We start from the raw sequence: 23,573 nt of genomic DNA on the forward strand, positions 1-23,573 counted from the left end.
AGTTGAAACATTCACTGATGCTCCAGAAGGAAAACAATGCATTAAGACAGGGGTTTTCAAACTGGGTTCCGGGGACCCCCAGGGGTCCTCCAGACGGTTCTAAGGGGTCCCCAGAAAATTTCAGAGATGAAAAAGACAAAGCAAAAATGGATAAAGTCTACCAAACATTCGAACATTTCTAAATGTTTCTCTTCTTTCTTGCCATATACATACTTTCCAGAATTGTATATGTTTGCTTTGTATCTTTCTAGTGATTTTTTTCTCACTATTAGCCGCCTTTATCTCGCTCACTGGGGTTGTAAGGCAGTATTCTTAAAGGGTTAGTTCACCCAAAAATTCTCACGCATGCGTCGTGGAGGCACACATGGAAGACAATAACAAGCTGGATAAAGGTGTTATTTTGAATTTTTTTTGCGCACAAAAACTATTGTCGTCGCATCGTAAAATTATTGTAGAGTCACTGTGGTGAGATGGACTTTGTAACGACGTTTAAAAGTGCCTTTTATGGGTCTTGGGAGTGTAAATGTACTGAATGCCAATGGAGGCCTATCTGAAGCCTTTCTCAGCCATCAGCTTTCAAAAAAAATATCTTCATTTGTGTTCCGAATATGGACGGAGGTCTTGCGGGTGTCGAACGACATGAGGGTGAGTAATTAATGACATCATTTTCATTTTTGGGTGAACTAACCCTTTAATGCAGTATGTAAGCTGATTACATTCATTTATTGTGAAAGTTGCTCATACAAATAATTTTAATTGAAAATGTCCTTCTTCAGGTTTATACATCCAACATTTAAGTATAGCCAATTTAAGTTTGGAAACAATATGTTGTATTTATAATGTCACACTTACTATTTATCTAACAGTTTAAATGTTTTTACATACATACAAATAAATGGATTTTAGGAAGGGGGTCCCTCATAAAGTTTGAAAAACCCTGCATTAAGAGCCTGGGTGTGAAAACTTTTAAGCAGTGAGCATGTCCAAATATTTCTCATTTTGTTTAAATATATATATATTTTCATTTAGTACTGCTCTTCAGAAGCAACAGAAGATACTTGCATGTTTCACAGAAGACAAATTGAGTACAATTTACCTTGATCTTCAAATTCAAGAAGTTTTCACCCCCGTCTCTTAATGCATCGTGTTTCCTTCTGGAGCATCAGTGAATATTTCAACCTTTTTTAATAGTTGTGTTTGAGTCCCTCAAGAGATGGATCTCAAAATCATACAGTCATTGCTGGAGAGGGTTCAAAAATGCAAAAGATGCTGAAAACTGAAGAATGTGCAGGACCTGGAGGATTTTTCTGAAGAACATTGTGCAGTTTAGCTGCTCAGGACAAACAAGGGAACAAACATCACAAAACCCACACACAGCTGTGGGTCATCCAGGGAACGACACACAGTATTGAGAATTAATGGTTCATAAACTTTTGAACGGGGTCATTTTAATACATTTAGCAATTGTTTTGTCTTGTGGACTATATGTAAACATTTTTTATGTAAAATATCTTATTCAGGACAGTACTAAATAAAAAATAACATGCATTTTGTATGATCTCACTTATTTAGTTAAAATTATTCACAAATTCTGGAAGTGGTACACATACTTTTTCTTGCCACTGTACATATATTGTAACGGTATGGTATTTACTTCTATGTGTTTGTTTTTTACGGGGACTAATTTGTGTTTTTACTATGTGATAGTGTGGATGTATAGTATTGCCAGCATCAACGATGAATTTCTGTCCAGGAAAACTGAACAGACAAAGTTTAACGAACTAACGAACGAACGAACGAACGAACGAACTAACTAACTAACTAACTAACTAACTAACTAACTAACTAACTAACTAACTAACTAACTAACTAACTAACTAACTAACTAACTAACTAACTAACTAACTAACTAACTAACTAACTAACTAACTAACTAACTAACTAACTAACTAACTAACTAACTAACTAACTACATACTCTGTGTTTAGGGAGCGGTGTGCATTCTACAAGATAAGACATTTATCAGACTCCTGTCAATCATCTCACCTAATTCTCATCACATGATCTGTGAACTGCGATTCCTGCTGCACTGTGTGTGTGTGTTTGTGTGTACGACTGCAGGTCACGCTGGCTGAGCAGAGCAGAAGTTTACAATAGTTAACATTTGAAGCGACCATTATCCAACTGAATGAAATGGTTTTAATTTCTATAAAAAAGTGAAACGACAGTGGAGGCTGTAATGTAAAAGTAGCGGTGGCATATTCTATGCTAATTTCACCCTCACACTCAGTCATGGCGACATCGCGAGACGGCTTTTCGCTTGACGAGAGATCTCGTCACACCCCTAATATTTAGTTTTTGGGACGTTATGAGAGTGAGTAAATGATGAGAGAATTTTAATTTGGATGGATGGATGGATGGATGGATGTAGTATCTCTTTAAGGATTGTTTCATTATTCATTTCTGAAGAGCGAGAAAAAGTGTGGACTGCATTAAAAAAGTCTTACCGGTCACCATCTCTCAGACGCTTGAACTGGGATGCTAGTAAACACATGAGGGTCGGTCCCAGTCTGCTGCCAGGCACCAGTTCTTCAGCCATCAGTGCAGGAAACAGGTCGATGTTTAGAGGTGTACCATAGAGCCTGGGAGCAGAACACACCATTACACCCACAAATTGCTAAATGTGTCTTTCAATAACAATGGATGTGGCTAACCTCTGAAGCTTCTCTCGCACAGTGGGGTTCTGAATCTCATTCCTCAGATCGTCAAAAGTCTGTGCGGACGTGAGGTTGCAGAACACCCGGTAGTCATTATATGGGGGTATACCGTGGTCACGGCCCCTCTGGATATTCATGGCCGCCAGGTCAAGTGCCACCGCATGTGCCATTGAGAAAAGGCGTTCGGTGAGTTCTGTGTTAAGCAGTTGAGTGGACACTCTCATTTTTCCTGCCACTCCAAACAAACCACGGAGCAAAGGATCAATGCCTCCTTCGTTTACAATACGGAAGGGTGAGAAAAAAGCCTTATGAAGTGAGATGTGTCCTTGCTGGATGGGCTGGAAGGTTTCATCGAGCCGGTATAAAATGGGGTTGATGAGCGTATGACCGAAGCGGAAGGCAGCAGTGGCAAAAGCATTGAGGATGCCAGCGTTGATATTGGGATTATATCCATTATAGTCACCCATTAGCCTGATGCCAGCCTCACCCAGTATTTTAGGCAGCCAATGGCTGTAGGTTATATGCTGCATCTGGGCTCCGACTATCTTCCGCGCCTCATGGTAAATGGTGTCACCATCCCAATGGGGGTTGAGACGAAGTAACTCACTGGCTATTCGGTTATGCTCACGGAACCAAACCGTGTGCATAGCCGTCAACCCAAGCTGCTCATTGGCACGATGGTCACCAGCTAGAAAGCAAGGAATGGGACTCTCGTTTTCATCCCGCATGCACTCTGTTGGTGGCCCAGTTGCAAAGGGGAGCAGCGGCTTGCCTGTGCGCTGCACGATACCCTGGCGCAACATGCCCCTATGGCTGGCCAAGTCACGAATCTCTTCGGCCTCGTGATGCGAGCTGCCGTAAACATTGGAAGCATCAATGTAGGACGTGAGCTGGTTCATTTGCTCGCGCGGATACACAGAGTTCATAAGTAGAGAGGTCATTCCGCTGCCGCAAACAGGACTGGAGCGCACAAAGAACATGCACCGTGCTCCATTGCGCCGCTGCCGTGGGTCGTTGGGTGGAAACATGATGGGAAAGCAAGGTGGGTCGTTGGTGCACACCGAGGTGCACAACTGTCCATCGGAGAAACGCGACTGGCTGAGGGCTACGACGGTCGAGTCCAGGTCGTGGTCCAGGAACTGGCCCCATTGCATAAGCATGTGCGTGTAGCGATCATCTGGGGTGATGGTCTCCGAGCCGATCATGGTGGTGGAGACGAGACGTGGAAATGGCAGAGGGAAGCCATTTTGCCTTCTATCAGTGGTGCCACGTGGGAGATTGAAGCCATTGTCATAGACGGGCTTTAGCAAGCGCTCAAAGGCAGTGAGCGAGGCGCCCCACATGGGGTGCTGCAGGTTGTTACAAGTGCCATCGTGAGTGCGATACTTCTGGTGGAAGCAGATGTCCGAGCAATTGTTGATGCGTCGATGGGCCGTGCAGCCAGACAGGTTAGCTATCATATCCAGGAAACGCGGAGACACCAAGTCGTTGTAGCGGTAGGCTGTAAAATAGTTGGGAAAGAGTGGGAATCTTGTAAAATGTTGACAACGTTAAAAAAATTATTTTGTAAAGAGACATAAATAGAGTTGTAATGAAAGGCAATGAAGGGATAGTTCTCCCAAAGCTGAAAAAGACTTGGGTTAAACCGCTCAAACACCTTTATAACCTTTTTGAATATCCTGAGTTTTAATTACCTGGATTTTCTAAGGGCTGACATAAACCTCTCAGGTTTTATTAAAACATTAGGACTGTCATGATTCCTCGGTTAAATTTATAATCGCAGGTTATGTGCGTCTCAGAGCGGCTCCGTTCACAGTAAATGCTGCTCCACAGTCATGAACTCAGTCTCTGCATGTGTTGTTTGTTTGGGTTTCCAATAACATGCATTTGGGAACGCTTAAATATAAAAGCGTTCCCAAATATAAAGTCTGACGTACCTTGTGTTTCATAGCGAAGTGTTGCATTGTTATCATTTACATCTATGCATTGTGCTGTTATAATACGTAATGTACATAAGTTGATTTTTTTTTTATATTATGTATATACAGTAACTGTATGTATTTTAATAGTGTTGTTCAATAAAACGATAAGATTAGTTGCTTTTGATTAGACCAATTATTATTGCCTTATTATTATATATGTATTCAAGTCATTTTAAAGGCATACTACTACAAACACTTTAGTCAATTTTTATTACAGCCCTAAAAAATATTTTCATTTTTGGGTGAACAATCCTTTTCTAAGTTGGTCACTAATCTCATCATCAAGCCAGAGCTGGTCCAAACTTGTTCCAGTCTGATTGTTGCTAAGTTTACCAATTAATTATTTATTTGTTTTATTAGATTTTAATGAAAATTGTATTTATTTATTTTAATCTAATTTAAAATTTAATTACTGATTTATATATATATATATATATATATATATATATATATATATATATATATATATATATATATATATATATATATATATATATATATATATATATATATATATATATATATATATATATATATATATATTTTTTTTTTTTTTTTTTCTAATTTATGCATTTATTATTAGATATATATTAGATATTTCCATGGACCCCCTGTCACTCCCTTGCTTTTCTTTTAAGATTTTATGACTCTAACATTTAATGACTCTAACAATCGCACATGTTGTAACCATGAAGTGATAACTTATCTTCCTAAAATATTAAACACGTTATAGTGTACACATCTTCATCCTTAGTTCTAACACATGACAAAAGTCTACACACATTCCTGCAATTTATTTAGCAAACATTTTAGATAAACCTACCCCTAAACGGTTTAAGATTAAGCTGCAAAGTGGACCAGATGATATTATGATAGTTAAAAGTCTGGCTACGTTAGACTACCCTTGTGAAAAAGAAGTGCACTTAATTGTATTGAATATGCACTTGTAGTGTACTTCAAATCATAATTATTAGTTAGTTATATAATTCAAGTGATAATTAAAGTGTATTTAAAAAATAAATAAAAAAATGTACTTGCAGATAATTTTAGTGTAAGAGAGTACACTTTCATTCTTAACACACTTATGTACTTTTTTCCCCAAACTAATTGCATTTAACATAAATTTAAACTATAAAACATTTCATTTAATTGAAAATAACATGCAATTAAGTGTCTGAAAACGTTACATTCAGTTCACACTTAAGTGTATTCTTTCTTTAATAAGTAGTCATTTTAAAAGTATGCTTGAGTGCACTTCTTTTGCCCAAGGGAAGTCAGCGATAGATGCAAGTAATTGTGCCTGAATAGAGTTGTGTTGACCCCTTTATGGTATTTGCGTCAGTGAATGTGTCCAGAGGGTAAATGCTCAGATTTGGGCAGGGCTTGTCCAAACATGTGGGGCCATTTTGCCATAGTGTGGCAATGAAAGCTGTGCTGTTGTCATAACCAGAAAAAACAGTGAGTCGTGTCTTTTGCAGCACGAAGCGCCACAGTGTCTGCTGTCCATTTAATAAAGCAGACATTTCTTTTGCCGTATATTAGTTGTACATTTTAAATCACAACACCAAAATGTATATATATGTTGAAGAGCGGCATGGTGGCGTGAGATACCTGTTCCATTGGTGTCCACCATGAGGCCCTGGTTCACATGCCTCTGGATGAGAAGTAGGGTCTGCTCAAAAATCTCTCCAGCTCTGGCCTGCTCCACTGTGTAGGGGTCCCGAGGGTAACGAAACAGCGCCAGGAGCTCGGCGGGGGTACGAGGAGATCTGATGATGGTGGAGAACACATTAACTTCACACACATTCACAAAAGCCTTTCAGACGTACTCTGGAAGAGAATACAAATGAGCAAACGGACAGGACAGATTAGTAGATCTCATAATTTCTAATTAGTCAATCGATTCAAAATCATTCTCTCTCTTTTTAAAGGTCCCCCACTAGTCAATAATTAAAACTTCAAGGGTTAGTTCACCCAAAAATGAAAATTCTGTCATTAATGACTTACCCTCATGTCGTTCGACACCCGTAAGACCTCCGTTCATCTTCAGAACACAAATTAAGATATTTTAGTTGAAATCTGATGGCTCTGAAAGGCCTCCATTGGCACAATGCACGGTTCACTCTCAAGACCCTTAAAAGGTACTAAAGACGTTGTTACAAAGTCCATCTCACTACAGTGGTTCTACAATAACTTTATGAATCGGCGACAATAGTTTTTGTGCGCAAAAAAACCCTAAATAACGACTTATATAGTGATGACGATTTCAAAACACGGCATCATGAAGCTTCGAATCGTTATGAATCAGTGAGTCGAATCATGATTCGGATCGCGTGTCAAACCACCAAACTGCTGAAATTTGGCGATTCAAACAGCTGAATCGACTCACTGATTCATAACGCTTCGAAGCTTCATGAGGCCGTGTTTTGAAATCGTCATCACTATATAAGTCGTTATTTAGGGTTTTTTTGCACACAAAAACTCTTCTTGTCGCTCCATAAAGTTATTGTAGAACCACTGTAGTGAGATGGACTTTGTAACGACGTCTTTAGTACCTTTTAAGGGTCTTGAGAGTGAACGTGCCATTGAGCCAATGGAGGCCTTTCAGAGCCATCAGATTTCAACTAAAATATCTTCATTTGTGTTCTGAAGATGAACGGAGGTCTGACGGGTGTCGAACGACATGAGGGTAAGTAATTAATGACAGAATTTTCATTTTAGGGTGAACTAACCTTTTAAAACTTAAAACTAATCTTTGATCAACAAAATTACATATTTAAATGTTTTGGGGTTTTTTGCTGTGAAAAATATTCTTCATGCTAGCTGGAGAATTTTTTTTTTTTCCCCACTACTCTGAAACTTTGCATTATGATAAACAAACAATGTTTCTGCATATAATGTTTTGCTTTAATTCGTCAAATTATAAATAAAAAAAAAATTATTTAGAGTTTGAATGTTCTGCAGGAATCTATTTTAACGATCTGAGCGCATGGTCTGAAGCGCACGACGCAGGTGCACTTACGGCGTGTCCGAATCCTCTTTTGCTAGTTTAATGACCGAAAAAACGGTCTGCGTGCCAGGTGCATGGTCAAAAGGGTTGTCCCTTGTCTCTTAATTAATTAATTTGTTACATTTATATAGTGCTTTTCTAGGCACTTAAAGCACTTTACATAGAAGGGGGGAATCTCCTCATCCACCGCCAATGTGCAGCACCACCTGGATGATCCGACGGCAGCCATATTGCGCCAGAACGCCCACCACACACACCAGCTGATTGGTGGAGAGGAGACAGAGGGATGAAACCAATCATATATATATATATATATATGGGGATGATTAGGAGACCATGATGGACAAATTTGGCCAGGATGCCGGGGTTACACCCCTACTCTTTATCGAAGGACATCCTGGGATTTTTTTTGATGACCACAGAGTCAGTACCTCGGTTTAACGTCTCATCCGAAAGACGGTGCTTGTTACAGTATAGTGTCCCCATCACTATACTGGGATTTTAGGACAGGCTGAGCACCCCTTGCTGGCCTCACTAACACCTCTACCAGCAGCAACCTAGTTTTCCCAGTTGGTCTCCCATCCAGGTACTGACCAGGCTCAGCCCTGCTTAGCTTCAGTGGGAAACCAGTCTTGAGCTACAGGGTGATATGGCTGCTGGTGATAAATCATGGGTGTGTTTTGGGCGTAACTTGCAATAAACCAATCAGAGTCTCATCTCCCATTCCCTTTAAAAGCCAGTTGTGCTCGCGCCATGGCGGATTCGCTATTTACATGGCGGAATTTGCGAGTGGAAAGACTGCTTCTCCAGAGAAGAATCCTTTTATTATTAATATTTAAATATGTGTGCGTGTGCTGCGCATCCCTGTGTGTGTAATAATCAGAGTGTACATGCGTTATGCACCCGCCTATAGGCACATATTACTAACACGCCCTTTAAATAACACTAAAAATACTGCGCTATTGACTGTAGAGCAGGTTTTTGTTGGTCAATGGCGCAGTTATTTTCAGTTCCTCAAAATAGCAACGTGCCAACAATGCTCCTGAACACACCTGGTTTTCAGACCAGCACACCCATGGGTGAACAGATGGGCGGCAGTGCATTTGCTATTTAAACAACGTGGAGCTGGATGTGAAAATGAGAACTGCGTCGGGCTGAAACTAGAAGAAAACACTTGCGTCGCACCTGGCGTCGCATTGCGCCGGTTGTATGATAGGGCCCATTATTCAATTCAATTCAAATTATGTTGAAATGGTGACAGAAAACAATAAAATTTAAACAATAAAACAATAAAATTGTATACTATGTCCTGCTGAATAGCACATCTGAACACCATGGAACAGCATAAACAATCTGTCAAAGCACTTGAAATGGCCACATATGCACATGACCCTCTTTCAAGCGTTTAATAGAAAGTGCTCCCATACTTTGGACAACTTGGATCATCCACTTTTTTCCACTGAAGCTCACTCTGAAAACTGCTTTCAAATGCATTTCCCCCAAAGTGCAGTCACTGACTCTGTACCTAAACTTCTACCTACCTTTAAGTAGTTTTTGCAGGCCTAATTGTTTTAAAAAATGGTAACACTTTATTTCGAGGTTCAGTTTTCGCTATTAATTAGTTGCTTATTAGCATTTATATTACTAGGATATTGGCTGTTTATTAGTACTTATAAAGCACATATTAATTCCTTATTCTGCATGACCATATTCTACATCCCTGAATCTAAACTTAACAACTACCTTACTAACTATTAATAAGCAGTAAAAGAACAAAAAAAAAAATGCTTTGAGAGTAAATTTTCATAACACATAAAAATATAATAGAGTTAATTGAGCAAAATATATCTGACCACAACCAAGTTACACTCTAATAAGTGGCAACTTAAAAAGTTATGCAGCTGACTGCAAATAACAGCCTAACCTTGTAAATATATGTCAGAAATAATAAACTGTCAACTCTAATTCAGTGTTTATTGGGGTTATTTGAGAGAACCAGATCAAACAAAGAATAAGCGCTTTGCCAAAGCTGTTGGTGTCGATTCAAACAAAAGCTAAAGAACATCAAAGTCTGCATCATTTTTATCATTCAGAGAGTTGGCTTCACTTCACATATTATCTCTTGCGAACCAAGAAGGCACCAGGTTTATGCCAAAAACACGGGCAGATTTGTTTCAAGGTTTTCACCCTTGACCAGTTGTCTAGGACTGAATATACTTTAATGTCTTGGCAAGCTGTGACAAAATGTCAACTAATAGTATAATTTAAAATTTAAAACAGTCATTCAAGGATTGTGAGGAAAAATTCCCCATATAATCCTTGGCAATCTCTCATTACTAGGATAACATTATCTCTCAGACTTCATACAAAAAGCATTAGTCTTTAAAGCGATCCTCTCCAGCAAAGAAACAAAAACAGTCTCAATGAGCGAACGTGAGCTGGCAATGTTCTCGACAGACAAAATAACCCCTCCCCTCCCTCCATCAACAAGCTTGGCGCGCAGGGTACCCTTCCAGTGAGAAATTAGGAATCATACCGCAGTGACCAGCCTTTGTCCAAGGCATAAACGGTCCCAGTAAATTCCTGATGGGTTACGGCATTGTGACTCACAGCAGTAGGAATTGTTTTCTTGGCATGTTTTGCCTGCAGCACAGAGTGCTCACCCGTCAAAGAGCTGCCTCCTGGTGGAGTCTATTGCGCTGTTTATGCTCCGAATGGCCTCTTCAAGGGACGTTGAGACAAATGGATCCCCCTCCCTGCTCACCTGTGGGACTAGAGCGCATTACACAAACATCACTGGAAATAAAAGATAGGAAATTATAATCTGCACATGGGATACGAAAACTGAACAGAAACTCCACATGACATAGAAGCTTTATTGGCTGTCAATAGAATAAAAATGTAATGATGTGCCAATTAATGAATTAATTAATCAACTCAAATGAATCAAATACCTGCTGAGAAAAGGCCCCAAACGAAAGACAGTCTAATACATGATATTATATGACAGATGAGTAAATAAACATTACAACAAGTGGTTTTAGCAGTCAATATATTACTGATGCACAGTCCACAGAAATCCATTCAATTGACTTTGTCAATCTAGTAGACTTAGGAGCCATCCACACAGGATACATTCTTTTTCTGTGTCGAAAAAACGAAAATGAAGTTCATTTCGTGTTCGAAAAAGCTTTCCGGAAAAGTTAGCACTTGCATTTATACACATTCAAACTACCACTGGCCCGTGGCGATTAGGTAATAGCTAATTCATTTATTCTGTTCAGTCCGTCGAGGTCAGATGTGAGTAAAAACACAAACACACTGGAGAGCTGCTTTACAGATGAAAATGCTTAAGAAAATGAAGTTGTAAATCTAATTGAAAGCAACACTGACACTCATGTTTAATACTGTACATTTGCTTGCGTTAAAGCAATCTTTAGTATAAAGAGCTGTATAAATAAATATGACGTGACTTGACTGAATTGCAGAGCTTGTGGAAACATATCTATTGCTATGATCAGATGATTTACTGTTTTCTCACTGTTGTCCTTTTTGTTTGTGTTAACCGTGTTATTGAGAGGAAGGTGCGCAACACATATTTACATATTCACTAAACACGCCACTCCCAACAGTGTGGACAGCAGTGTTCATTTAGTTGACGAATCATTTCCGTCAACGACCCTTTTTTCACTAACAAAAACGAGACGATAACTAAATAAAAAAACCCCGTTTTGGATGACAAAGACTATGACGAAAATCTACTGTCATTTTCGTCAACAAATACAAACCAGATGAAAATATTAGGGAAGGACAATTAGGGTCACTGTGTATTTCGAGCTCGTTTATAAATAAAAGTCACGCATTATATATTCATTTTTGGTTACACGATAAACTGTGTTAAATTTCGTTCCCATTTAATTCATAGTCAGGAGGAAAGACTAAGAACAGTATTTGACACATAATATTCAATGAAGTATCAGGGTTATAATAGTTTACAAAAACCATTCAAAATATTCATTACTTGAAATTAAATAAATGTTAACTGAAATTGTTTTTAAATAAACAAACGTATCTGAAGCTTTAGCTTAACCTGATATACTAACTAAAACAGAAATACAAAATAATAAAAACTATATAGATGTTTTAAAAAAAACAAACTAAAAAGTGATGAGCTCTTTTGTGTATTTTTGTGCTTGAACGGTCAAAAACACAATTATGTCATGTCAGTTTTTACATGTATTTAAGTAACAGTCGGTTATGTAATGCTTAAATGCTCAATTAATGCATTACAATTTAACTAAACTCATTAGATTTTAGTCGGCTAAATATTAGTCGATACTTAGTTGTCTACAGTAGAACTAAAATCTTATGATATTTAGTCGACTAAAACTAGACTAAAACTAAAAACAATTCAGGCGATTAGAATATGACTAAAACTAAATGGCATTTTAGTCAAAAGACTATGACTAAAACTAAATCAAAATTTGCTGTCAAAATTAACACCGGACAGTTTTGAACTTCTTTTTACCTTCAAATCAAGAATGATAAAGAACTTCACTGTGGGTATACTGGGGCCTCAAGACTCCTGTAGTAGATCTAGGCAGGTGGAGCTGGGGGAGGTGGAGGAGTTCAGAGGAACTCTGATAGCACACTGTAGGACTAGCTTACAACAGACACTGAACCAGACTTTTCAAATGTTTAAAGAAGAAATCTCATTGCTACAAAAACAGCAGAGGCCAATCAGCTTGAGCTGTGTAGTATACCATTTGATCACTAGCAAAATACATGTGTCAGACCATGGCAACTAGACAAGCCCAGAGACACACCTTGTGAAGACCTCGTTGACTAGACAGCCATCGGCACAGATCTTCAGCGTAATGTAACCTGATCTTCAAGCAGAAGGAACTGGATGAAATATTCTGAATGAACCACACCATGTTCATTCGTCTGGCCAGAGTTTGCTTTCGAGTTTATTCTGACACCTTAAATTCCGCTAATTGCTTGATGAAAATGCCGGAAACATCTGTACATTTCACAAATATTGCACTTAATCCACTTCATCTGTGATAAAATACACAAAGTACTCCATTTGAACTCTACACTGTCTGCAATTGGCAAATCTTGCTGATTGGTTAAAACAAGCTGGAGCCAAAGTTGAACATACCTTATATGTCAAGGATCTATCAGTTTGCGGCAGTCTAGCTTTTCATGACTGAGCTGGTCATTTCAATTTTGAACAATTAGTAAAGGCCCCTGAACTCATTTTGTTATGTTCCATCCAGCTATTTTGGAATGCTAAAAACATTATACCAATAAACATTATACCTACTGGAAGTCGACCAAAGATTTGTTCTTCAATGGTCAATCACTAAGCCAGTGTTTCCCAACCACTGTGCCACTGTTTGTCAGGTAAAAACCTCAGGAAAATGATCAAATTCCAAAAAATAAATGCAACAAATAAGAATATATCATCGCTGTTGGGCCAAAACCTTGTATCTCTATATTTTGTAATTTTTGTTTTATAAAATTAATGCTTTTGGTCACCCTTTACCTCTATATGTGGGTTTGACAAATATTTAACCAATAAAAACCATTTCAAAGAGGTTTTGACTAAACTTTGAAACTCCATTGGCTCCTCAAACTGTCAGTCAAACCTCATAGCTCCACCACGCCTCTATTTTAGAATGTGCCGCGCATCGTTTTGGAGATCTCTGCTTGTTTGCAATGCAAGGGTAAATAAAGAACTGATGTTTGAGAAAGTACAGTGCTTTCTTTACTCAAGAGACCATGTCCATAAAGGTTAACCTTTTTTTGTATTTGAAGAGCAGAGAATAGTCTTAGTCTGGTATTTGCCATCTAGTTGAAGCAAATATACTGTATTAAATATCCTGTGCATAGCGCTTCATCTTTTGTATCATGAGATTTTCATCATGACGTTTCAACAACAAGAAAACTCAGTGCCCATTCTAGCGACAGACAAAATATATCGGTCATTCGCTGGTCAAAAACCATGCAACTCCCTTTGATCTTGATTTTCATCAAATGTTAATATTATAATGACACATGCGAGTTTCTGGCCATTGCTATATAAAGCCACAATACTAACTTTGACACAGTGTTTAATTAAATAAATAAAGGTTTTCCGCCCCAAAAGTGACGATATGTAAATTTTTCGTTTTATCATCACCAACATCATATAGCTACCTATATGACCTTATTGTGTTTCACATTAAATGTGAGTGCTACTTTTAAAGGGATAATTACAACAGTTTTAATCATCCCATAATTTACTCACCCTCAAGCCATCCTAGGTGTATATGACTTTCTGGTAACACTTTAGAATAATGGTCATTAGTTAACATTTGTTAACTACATTAGTTAACATTAACTAATAATGAACTGCACTTATAAAGCGTTTATTAATCTTTGTTAATTTCAACATTTACTAATGCATTATTAAAATCTTGTTAACATTAGTTAATGCACTGTGAACTAACATGAACAAACCATGAACAGCTGGATTTATATTAACTAACGGTAACAAAGATGAACAAATACAGTAACAAATGTACTGCTCATGGTTAGTTCATGTTAGTTAATACATTAACTAATGTTAACTAATGACCATTATTCTAAAGTGTTACCGACTTTCAGATGAATACAATCAGAGTTATATATATATTTTTTAAATATCCTGGCTCTTCCAAGCTTTATAATGACAGTGAATGGAGGATGCGATGTTAAAGCCCAAAAAAAAACACATCCATCCATCATAAAAGTAATACATATGGCTCCAGGGGGTTAATAAAGGCCTTCTGAAGCGAAGCCATGCATTTGTGTAAGAAAAATATCCACATTTATATCTTTATTAACTAAAATAACTAGCTTCCAACAGATGGTCTATGCAAGTCGACTTACACCAAAAGAGTAACCCCTGACGCTATGTAAAGCGTATGCTTTGACGCTTCTAACGGTTCAAACAAATAGAGCTGGGCAACAAAATCCTCTTCTCTTATATCGAAATCCTCCTACATTTCTCTTTTTAAAAATTCATCTAATTCATGACCAGTGTTTTGTTGTTGTCACGTTCGTCAATATGTCATGCGTCAGGTCAGGGGTTATTCTTTCGCCGTAAATCAATGCAGACGGCCATCTGTCGTAAGCTAATTATTTTAGTTTATAAAGTTTTAAATATGTTTTCTTTCCTACACAAATGCATGGCTTCACTTCAGAAGCCATATGGTCATATGGATTACTTTAATGATGGATGGATGATTTTGGCTTTAAACTCTCATCCTCCATTCATTGCCATTATAAAGCTTGGAAGAGCCAGGACATTTTTTTAATAGAATATTATAGAAAGTCATATGCACCTAGGATGGCTTGAGGGTGAGTAAATCATGGGCTAATGTTCATTTTTGCGTGAACTAACCTTTTAATATAATATCTAGTTTTAATATGACATTTGGAGCAATGCATGTTTGTGCAATTTTGTTATATTTTTATATGGTAGTGTGCTGTGGGATTTTTTACTTAACAAAACTGTGCCGTGGCAAAAAAAAAAAAAAAAGGTTGGGAAACACTGCACTAACCAACTGAATTTTGATCAAATCCTAAATTTGTGGTTATGGCCTTCAATTCTTACCTTGCACTGTTAGCACCATGTTGGATGAGGAATATCCAATGGAGTTGCGGGCTACACACTCGTATCTACCCCCATCGGCAAGTCCCACGTCATTCACTTCCAGATAGCCATCTGGATTAATATGAAACTTCCCACTCTCTGTAATCTGGACTCCATCCTGTAGATCAGGACCACAGATTGTTTAAATGAGCCAGGTCACAAAATCAGGATAGTCCCATTGGGACCAAAGTGGCGGAACTGGTTGGATGGCCAGTTGTTGGGGAATGTGGCAGCCAATGGATCTAACCTTGCTCCATGTGATGATAGGTGTGGGCTCACCCTGAGCGCTGCACGGAATCTGGACATCTGATCCAGACTCCACAGTCATATCCCTCGGAGCGCTTGTGAAAACAGGCGTTACTGATGACGTAAAAACATATGTTAAAGATTACAGCGTGCACCCAGAAACACAGCTGCATCTATTATGAGACATGCACATGATGTACAACATGAAAAGATCATACACAGGTCATACACAGTCCTGAGTTATTGGCGATTGTCAAGGTTCTGTAATTTTAAAGTCAATGAAAGGGCAAGAGGTTCAGTCTGAGAGAGGCATACTGTATGTAAGTCTTCAAGGTCAATGTGAATTGGTTTGTTTGAAGAGCTTTATCTAAACATTTTAACCCCTAAAGCTATGAGTTGGGTCACGTGATCCTCTGAGGAAACCTTTAACAAAGTCATTATAGGCTACACTAGTGTATAATCACCCCCTTCACAGCTGTTTCTTAGTAATCTAGAAGTATTTCACACTAACTGCTAAGAACTGTCAAGTCAGTGCTGACTCAATCTGACAGACAGACATTTTGTCATCATTTACACACCCTCGTGTTGTTTTCTTTCATCCGTGACACATAAAATTAGACTTTAGGCAGAATGTCTGAGCTGGTCTTTTTCAAACAATTAAAAGTGGACAGTGATTGTTAGTACCAAGCTCGAAAAAAATACAAAAATATCCATATAACTTGCATACTATATTCAAAATCTTCTGAAGTCCTGTGAATAGCGATGTTCCGAAATGTCTGCAACCGAAAATATTAAAGAGAAAATGAATTGCCAAAACAGTTTTAAAGGATGGCAATCATTAACCAAAACGGTGACATTTACAATGCATCCGGAAAGTATTCACATCGCTTCACTTTTTTTCCCCACATTTTATGATACAGCCTTATTCCAAAATGGATTAAATTCATTATTTTCCTCAACATTCTACAAACAATACCCCATAATGACAACGTGAAAGAAGTTTGTTTGAAATCTTTGCACATTTATAAAAATAAAAATAAATAAATCACATGTACATAAGTATTCACAGCCTTTGCTCAGTACTCTGTTGAAGCACCTTTGGCACCAATCTGGGCCACTCAAGTACATTCACAGAGTTGTCCCATTAGCCACTTCTTTGTTATCTTGGCTGTGTGCTTAGGGTCATTGTCCGGTTGGAAGATGAACCTTCGCTCCAGTCTGAGGTCCAGAGTGCTCTGGAGCAGGTTTTCATTAAGGATGTCTCTGTACATTGCTGCATTCACCTTTCCCTCGATCCTGACTAGTCTTCCAGTTCCTGCCGCTGAAAAACATCCCCACATCATGATGCTGCCACCATGCTTCACTGTAGGGATGGGATTGGCCAGGTGATGAATGGTGCCTGGTTTCCGCCAGACATAACGCTTGCTATTCAGACCAGAGAGTTCAATCTTTGTTTCATCAGACCAGAGAATTTAGTTTCTCATGGTCTGAGAGTCCTTCAGGTGCCTTTTGGCAAACTCAAGGCGGGCTGTCATGTGCATCTGGCCACTCTACCATACAGGCCTGATTGGTGGAGAGCTGCAGAGATGGTTGTTCTTCTGGAAGGTTCTCCTCTCTCCACAGAGAAACACTGGAGCTCTGTCAGAGTGACCATCGGGTTCTTGGTCACCTCTCTGACTAAGGCCCTTCTGCCCGATCGCTCAGTTTGGCCGGGTGGCAGCTCTAGGAAGAGCCCTGGTGGTTCCAAACTTCCATTGACAGATGATGGAGGCCACTGTGCTCATTGGGACCTTCAATGCTGAAGACATTTTTCTGTACCCTTCCCCAGATCTGTGCCTCGATACAATCCTGACTCGGTCTACAGACAATTCCTTGGACTTCATAGCTTGGTTTGAGCTCTGACATGCGCTGTTTACTGTGGGACTTTATATAGACAGGTGTGTGCCTTTCCAAATCATGTCCAATCCAATGAATTTACCACAGGTGGAAAATGTGAAGCGCTGTAAATACTTTCCGGATGCACTGTAATTAGCTTCTGCTTCCCCGTCTGCATGTTTTGAATGTGTCAGTGATGATATGCTACAACAGGTAAACATGTCAGCTGTTTGAACGCTAGGGCTGGGTTTAATCAGTCATTTTGATGAACCGAGATCTTTTAGTCCATGCTGTTTTCAGTTGATCATCTCTTCCTCTTTACTACTATATATAGCATGAAATAAACATGAATGAACATCAGAAGGTATGTTAAAAGAAGCAGTACACCTAAACTTCCAGAAAGGAATTATGTCTCATGTAATCACTCAATCAACCGGAAAACAAGCAAACAAGCTGTAAACAAGCTGTACTGAGCTTGTAATGCTTTACGTAACTTTACATTTACATCAGGAAAGCCATTCAATGTCCATAGCTCAATAGTTAACAAGACATAACTAAATATATTACATATACATATTACATTACATTACTTAACCTGTCTTTAGTGTTTGAATATATCTGTCATGAAAACAAGTTTTTATTACAGCCACCGTTTAAATGTTTATATTTCATCAACACATTAATACATCCAGGGCTCGATATTAACGCTTGTCCGGGACAAGTGGATTTTTTGAAGGGGCAAGTGAAAGAGAATTTTACTTGCCCGACCGGACAAGTAGTCTGATTAAAACGTCAATAACAAAAAATAACTAGGTAATCACCAATATGCAAGAATGATTCTGCATTCATTTCGTATAAATGGCGATCGATAGTGGATAATAATAATAAAAATATATAATGTAATGTATAATAAAGTGACGATTGTGCTGTTGATGCTCACGCTGCCTCTCGATGAGCGCAGCACACAAAGAAACTCAGTTAACATACACGGTTAAAATTACAAATTGTGGCGTTTTTAGCAGAGGTGGAAAGTAACGAATTACATTTACTTGCGTTACTGTAATTGAGTTGTTTTTCTGCGTACTTCTACTTTTTTAAGTAGTTTTAAAAATCTGTAATTTTAATTTTACTTAAGTGTTTTGTTTGAAGTATTGTACTTCGCTACATTTTAAACCACAGCCTTTACTGAGTAAAAATAAATAATACAAAGGGGGGAAAAACGGAAACGACTGCATTGAATTGAAGGGCGGGAAAACGAACGCAAAAATCACAAAAAGATTGAGACAGACGGACTGACATACGTCAGACCCAACTGAAAGCGAAACGGCATCGTGAACCCCTGGATAGTATGGAAAAACTTTGGATATAGACAAAAAATAGCCGGGTGTTGTCCTGGAGGATATCAAATTAGCAAAAAAATGTTGATGCACAGGAGGAAACACATAGAACATGTTCGGGAACACCATCCCTCTGTGCAGATAAAGGTACGTTTATAACTTAAGGCCGAATGATTTCTGTGATGCAGAGGGAATCCCGAAATTACAGTATAACGCAGATGTCACGTAAAACACGCAAACTGATGGATGAATGAATACATCGACAGTAGAGCTGTACAATAAATCAAATCGCGACATGGTCTGTGAATATTAAAGCTCAAAACACTGCTATATGATCGGCTTGTTCTGTCTCTGTGTGAATGAGCAGCGCCGTTTCGTCTACTAGCCTACATACTTAAGTAGCCTACGCGATGCTTGTGGTGTTCAACGTCTCAAAAAACATATTTGGGCATGAACATACAGTATGAACATTTCCAGAGCTGATCTGAGACCCCCAATGAACATTTTCATAATTTTATTTGATTAAAAGCCATTATCAAATACATTCTGAATTGAAACTCTTCCCTGAAATGGGTCCTCACTAAAACCCGTCAAAATAAACGGTTTAACTAGATGAAATTGTGAAAGAAATATATTACTATTGTAGGCCTATAGAATACTTGTCAAAATAATAATAATAATAGCAACAATAAAAATATTACATAATTTAAACATTATTTAAGAATATATTTTTAAATCCATGGTTTAATTTAGTAAAACAGCAGCGCTTTGCCCAAAAAATGAAAGGACAAGTATTTGATTACCACTGTTTTGGTAATGTATTTGTATTAAATCATAAAAAGAAAAATTTCTCAGAACTCTATTATTCTTAAAGTTGTTAATCTAATTCATAATAATTTATTTAGTTCATTAGACATGTTTTATTGAAATTTTAATAAAATAAAAAAAAATGGTTTCAAGTATGTTATAATAAAGCATTTGTTCAACCAAAAAAATAAATAATCAGTTTTCATTAATTTAATGCCATTTTAACTGGTGATAATAATAACCATAATGTAATAATACAGTTTATTTATTAAATCATTAATACTGTGATGCTGTGAAACATCAGTCTATTACAACCCTACACGGGAGAGTTCCCCACCCCGCTGTTAAAAAAAGTAACTCAGTAACTTTTACTCTGAGTACATTATAAATGAACTACTTTTTACTTTTACTTGAGTACATTTTTAGACCGGTACTTTTACTTCTATTTAAGTAAAATTTCATTGAAGCAATAGTACTTTTACTTGAGTAGAAAATTTTTTTTGTTACTCTTTCCACCTCTGGTTTTTAGATTTATAACATATGCAGGGGTGGAAAGAGTAACAAAATATTCTACTCAAGTAAAAGTACTATTACTTCAATGAAATTTTACTTAAGTAGAAGTAAAAGTACTTGTCTAAAAATGTACTCAAGTAAAAGTAAAAAGTAGTTCATTTAAAATGTACTCAGAGTAAAAGTTACTGAGTTACTTTTTTTAACAGCGGGGTGGGGAACTCTCCCGTGTAGGGTTGTAATAGACTGAGATTTTCACGATATGAAAACATCAGTTTCACAGCATCACGGTATTAATTATTTAATAAATAAACTGTATTATTCAATTATGGTTATTATTATCACCAGTTAAAATGGCATTAAATGAATGAAAACTGATTATTTATTTTTTTGGTTGAACAAATGCTTTATTATAACAAACTTGAAACCATTTTTAAAATAATTTTTTTTTATTAAAATTTCAATAAAACATGTCTAATGAACTAAATAAATTATTATGAATTAGATTAACAACTTTAAGAATAATAGAGTCCTAAGAAATTTTTCTTTTTATGATTTAATACAAATACATTACCAAAACGGTGGTAATCAAATACTTATCCTTTCATTTTTGGGGGGGCAAAGTGCTGCTGTTTTACTAAATTAAACCATGGATTTAAAAATATATTCTTAAATAATGTTAAATTATTTAATATTATTATTGTTGTTATTATTATTATTATTTTGACAAGTATTCTATAGGCCTACAATAGTAATATATTTCTGTCACAATTTCATCTAGTTAAACCGTTTATTTTGACGGGTTTTAGTGAGGACCTATTTCAGGGAAGATCTGTTTCAGAGTGTATTTGATAATGGCTTTCAATCAAATAAAATGATGAAAATGTTCATTAGGGGGTCTCCGATCAGCTCTGGAAATGTTCATACTGTATGTTCATGCCCAAATATATTTTTTGAGACGTTGTCACATTAAACACCACGAGCATCGCGTAGGCTACTTAAGTATGTAGGCTAGTAACTTAGACGAAACGGCGCTGCCCATTCACACAGAGACAGAAAAAGCAGATCATATATTCATATAGCAATGTTTTGAGCTTTAATATTCACAGACCATGTCGCGATTTGATTTATTGTACAGCTCTACTGTCGATTCATTCATCCATCAGTTTGCGTGTTTTACGTGACATCTGCGTTATACTGTAATTTCGGGATTCCCTCTGCATCACAGAAAACAGTCGGCCTTAAGTTATAAACGTACCTTTATCTGCACAGAGGGATGGTGTTCCCGAACATGTTCTATGTGTTTCCTCCTTTGCATCAACATTTTTTTGCTAATTTGATATCCTCCAGGACAACACCCGGCTATTTTTTGTCTATATCCAAAGTTTTTCCATACTATCCAGGGGTTCACGATGCCGTTTCACTTTCAGCTGCTGGGTCTGACGTCTGTCTTGTCCGTGCGTCACCATCTTTTTGTGATTTTTGCGTTCGTTCTCCCGCCTTCATTTCAATGCAGTCGTTTCCGGATCGCGTTTTCCCCCCTTTGCATTATTTATTTTTACTCAGTAACGGATGTGGTTTAAAATGTAGCGAAGTACAATACTTCAAACAAAACATACTTAAGTAAAAGTAAAATTACATATTTTTAAATCTACTTAAAAAAGTAGAAGTACGCAGAAAAACTACTCAATTACAGTAACACGAGTAAATGTAATTAGTTACTTTCCACCTCTGAACATATGATACAATTAAGCAACATCACACAACCAAGAGTGCTGTTTTCCTGAATACCATCACCACTGAAAATGACACTGATTTCATGTGACAGATCCATAAACAATTATTAACATTAAGTCACTTACATTTTAGATGCAATATTGACTGTTTTTGTTCTATTTCAGCTGCGAAAATAGTTCTAAACAAAGATCATAACACCTCTCACAGCAACAGTGTTACTGAATGATTCAGCGGTGTGAACGAATCGACTCAATGACTCACTCATTCAGACGATCACCAACGCTGCCTACTGGTGGTTTAGTTTCATGTTTAAACATTCTTTCCAACATTTCTTATTTGTATATTCAAAAATATTTAAAACAATCTCCTTACAGTATTTAAACAGTTGTAATTTTTCAGTGTAAATTAAATAATTTGATTGGTAACAGCCCTATAGTGTCTTATTCTGATTTAATTTATAGTTCAAATTTAAGAATATAAAATGAAAGATGAAGCACAGCCTATATTTAATAAAAAATGCCCTTTATAAAAGGTAAAAATATCACAAATATGCAGATTTAAATATGTCAAAGCCGATTAAACACTGGTGAGAATATTGCTTCAGAATAAATTATATTTACAACACACACACAAACAAACAAAAACAATCCGAACACATTTTTTACTCTGAGAAGTCAATGACAAGCACGTGAACAGGCTTAATGTCGAGCCCTGACATCATTAAAAAGTTGACATACAAATGTCCTTATCTGCAACTATTTGACCTTTGATTATTAAATAAACATTATTTTTGGTTTCAGTTTTTGGCCAAATGAAAACTTTAATTTCAGTTTGGGTCATTTGGTAAAAATGTCAGTGTATCTACCTATGATATGTACAGTATATAATGTGTGAAGTACAGATTCCGTTAAGCCGTTATTCACTTTACAGTATATACCCCTCTAAAAGAGCTCTTAAAATCTCGTTCACAATTGTTTTCATTTAGAAACGGCACTTTTTGACATGCTGTGCAAAGTTTGGCATCTTTGGTTCTCATCACATGACTGATTGTGACACTCAAATAATATTTGAGAGCAGTGAGGATGGTCTCAGAAGACTTGGAGTATAGCATATGAGTTGAATGGAGTACTTTTATGACACTTTTTTATTTATTTTTTGGAGTTTGACAGTACGAATCAGCATCCATTTTCATTGTATAGAAGAAAGCAGCTTAGACATTCTGCCCAATATACAGGTTTGCCATGGCATAAGTAAGTAAATAATATAACTATTCATGAGTGAACGATTCTTTTCATGAACTACTAAACCTTCATGTATTTTGTACTTACTCTTTCTGCAGCTGTTCTAACTAGAAGCATTTCTCACAACTCTCTCTCTCTTAACTCTCCCAATTTCTTCAGATCCTTCCCGTAAGCCTGTTCTAAATAAAAGCGCCCATGAGCCAAACCTGTGCCTTGGTTTTAAAGTAAATACAGGCGGTTGTTATGCAGTGTGTTAACAACCATTACTACATGGAAAACATCTTGCCATGTGGGAATTTCAAAGCTGCATGCTTTCCTGGCTATTCCACAAGTCTGTAATAAAGCTTAAGAGGTGGTTTTAAGGCACTTACATGCAGGGACCTGGTCTTACTTCTGTCATTGAGACTTTATGGGGGTATTGTTGTTC

General features: G+C 37.3%; 1 protein-coding gene across 1 annotated transcript in view; it reads right to left on the reverse strand.

Annotated features, from left to right (window-relative positions):
* pxdn (peroxidasin) overlaps nucleotides 1–23,573 on the reverse strand; it is a 129,328-nt gene that overhangs the window by 21,683 nt on the left and 84,072 nt on the right. Inside the window, exons 13-18 of the mRNA XM_079833719.1 lie at nucleotides 15,641–15,753; nucleotides 15,355–15,511; nucleotides 10,373–10,481; nucleotides 6,311–6,468; nucleotides 2,715–4,218; nucleotides 2,508–2,642 (exon numbers count right to left, since the gene is read on the reverse strand). Coding sequence (XP_079689845.1) covers nucleotides 2,508–2,642; nucleotides 2,715–4,218; nucleotides 6,311–6,468; nucleotides 10,373–10,481; nucleotides 15,355–15,511; nucleotides 15,641–15,753 — 2,176 coding nt within the window. The remainder of the gene's footprint in view (nucleotides 1–2,507; nucleotides 2,643–2,714; nucleotides 4,219–6,310; nucleotides 6,469–10,372; nucleotides 10,482–15,354; nucleotides 15,512–15,640; nucleotides 15,754–23,573) is intronic.

The sequence above is a fragment of the Gobio gobio genome (assembly GCF_949357685.1).
Source record: "Gobio gobio genome assembly, chromosome: 13".
Classification (NCBI taxonomy): domain Eukaryota; kingdom Metazoa; phylum Chordata; class Actinopteri; order Cypriniformes; family Gobionidae; genus Gobio; species Gobio gobio.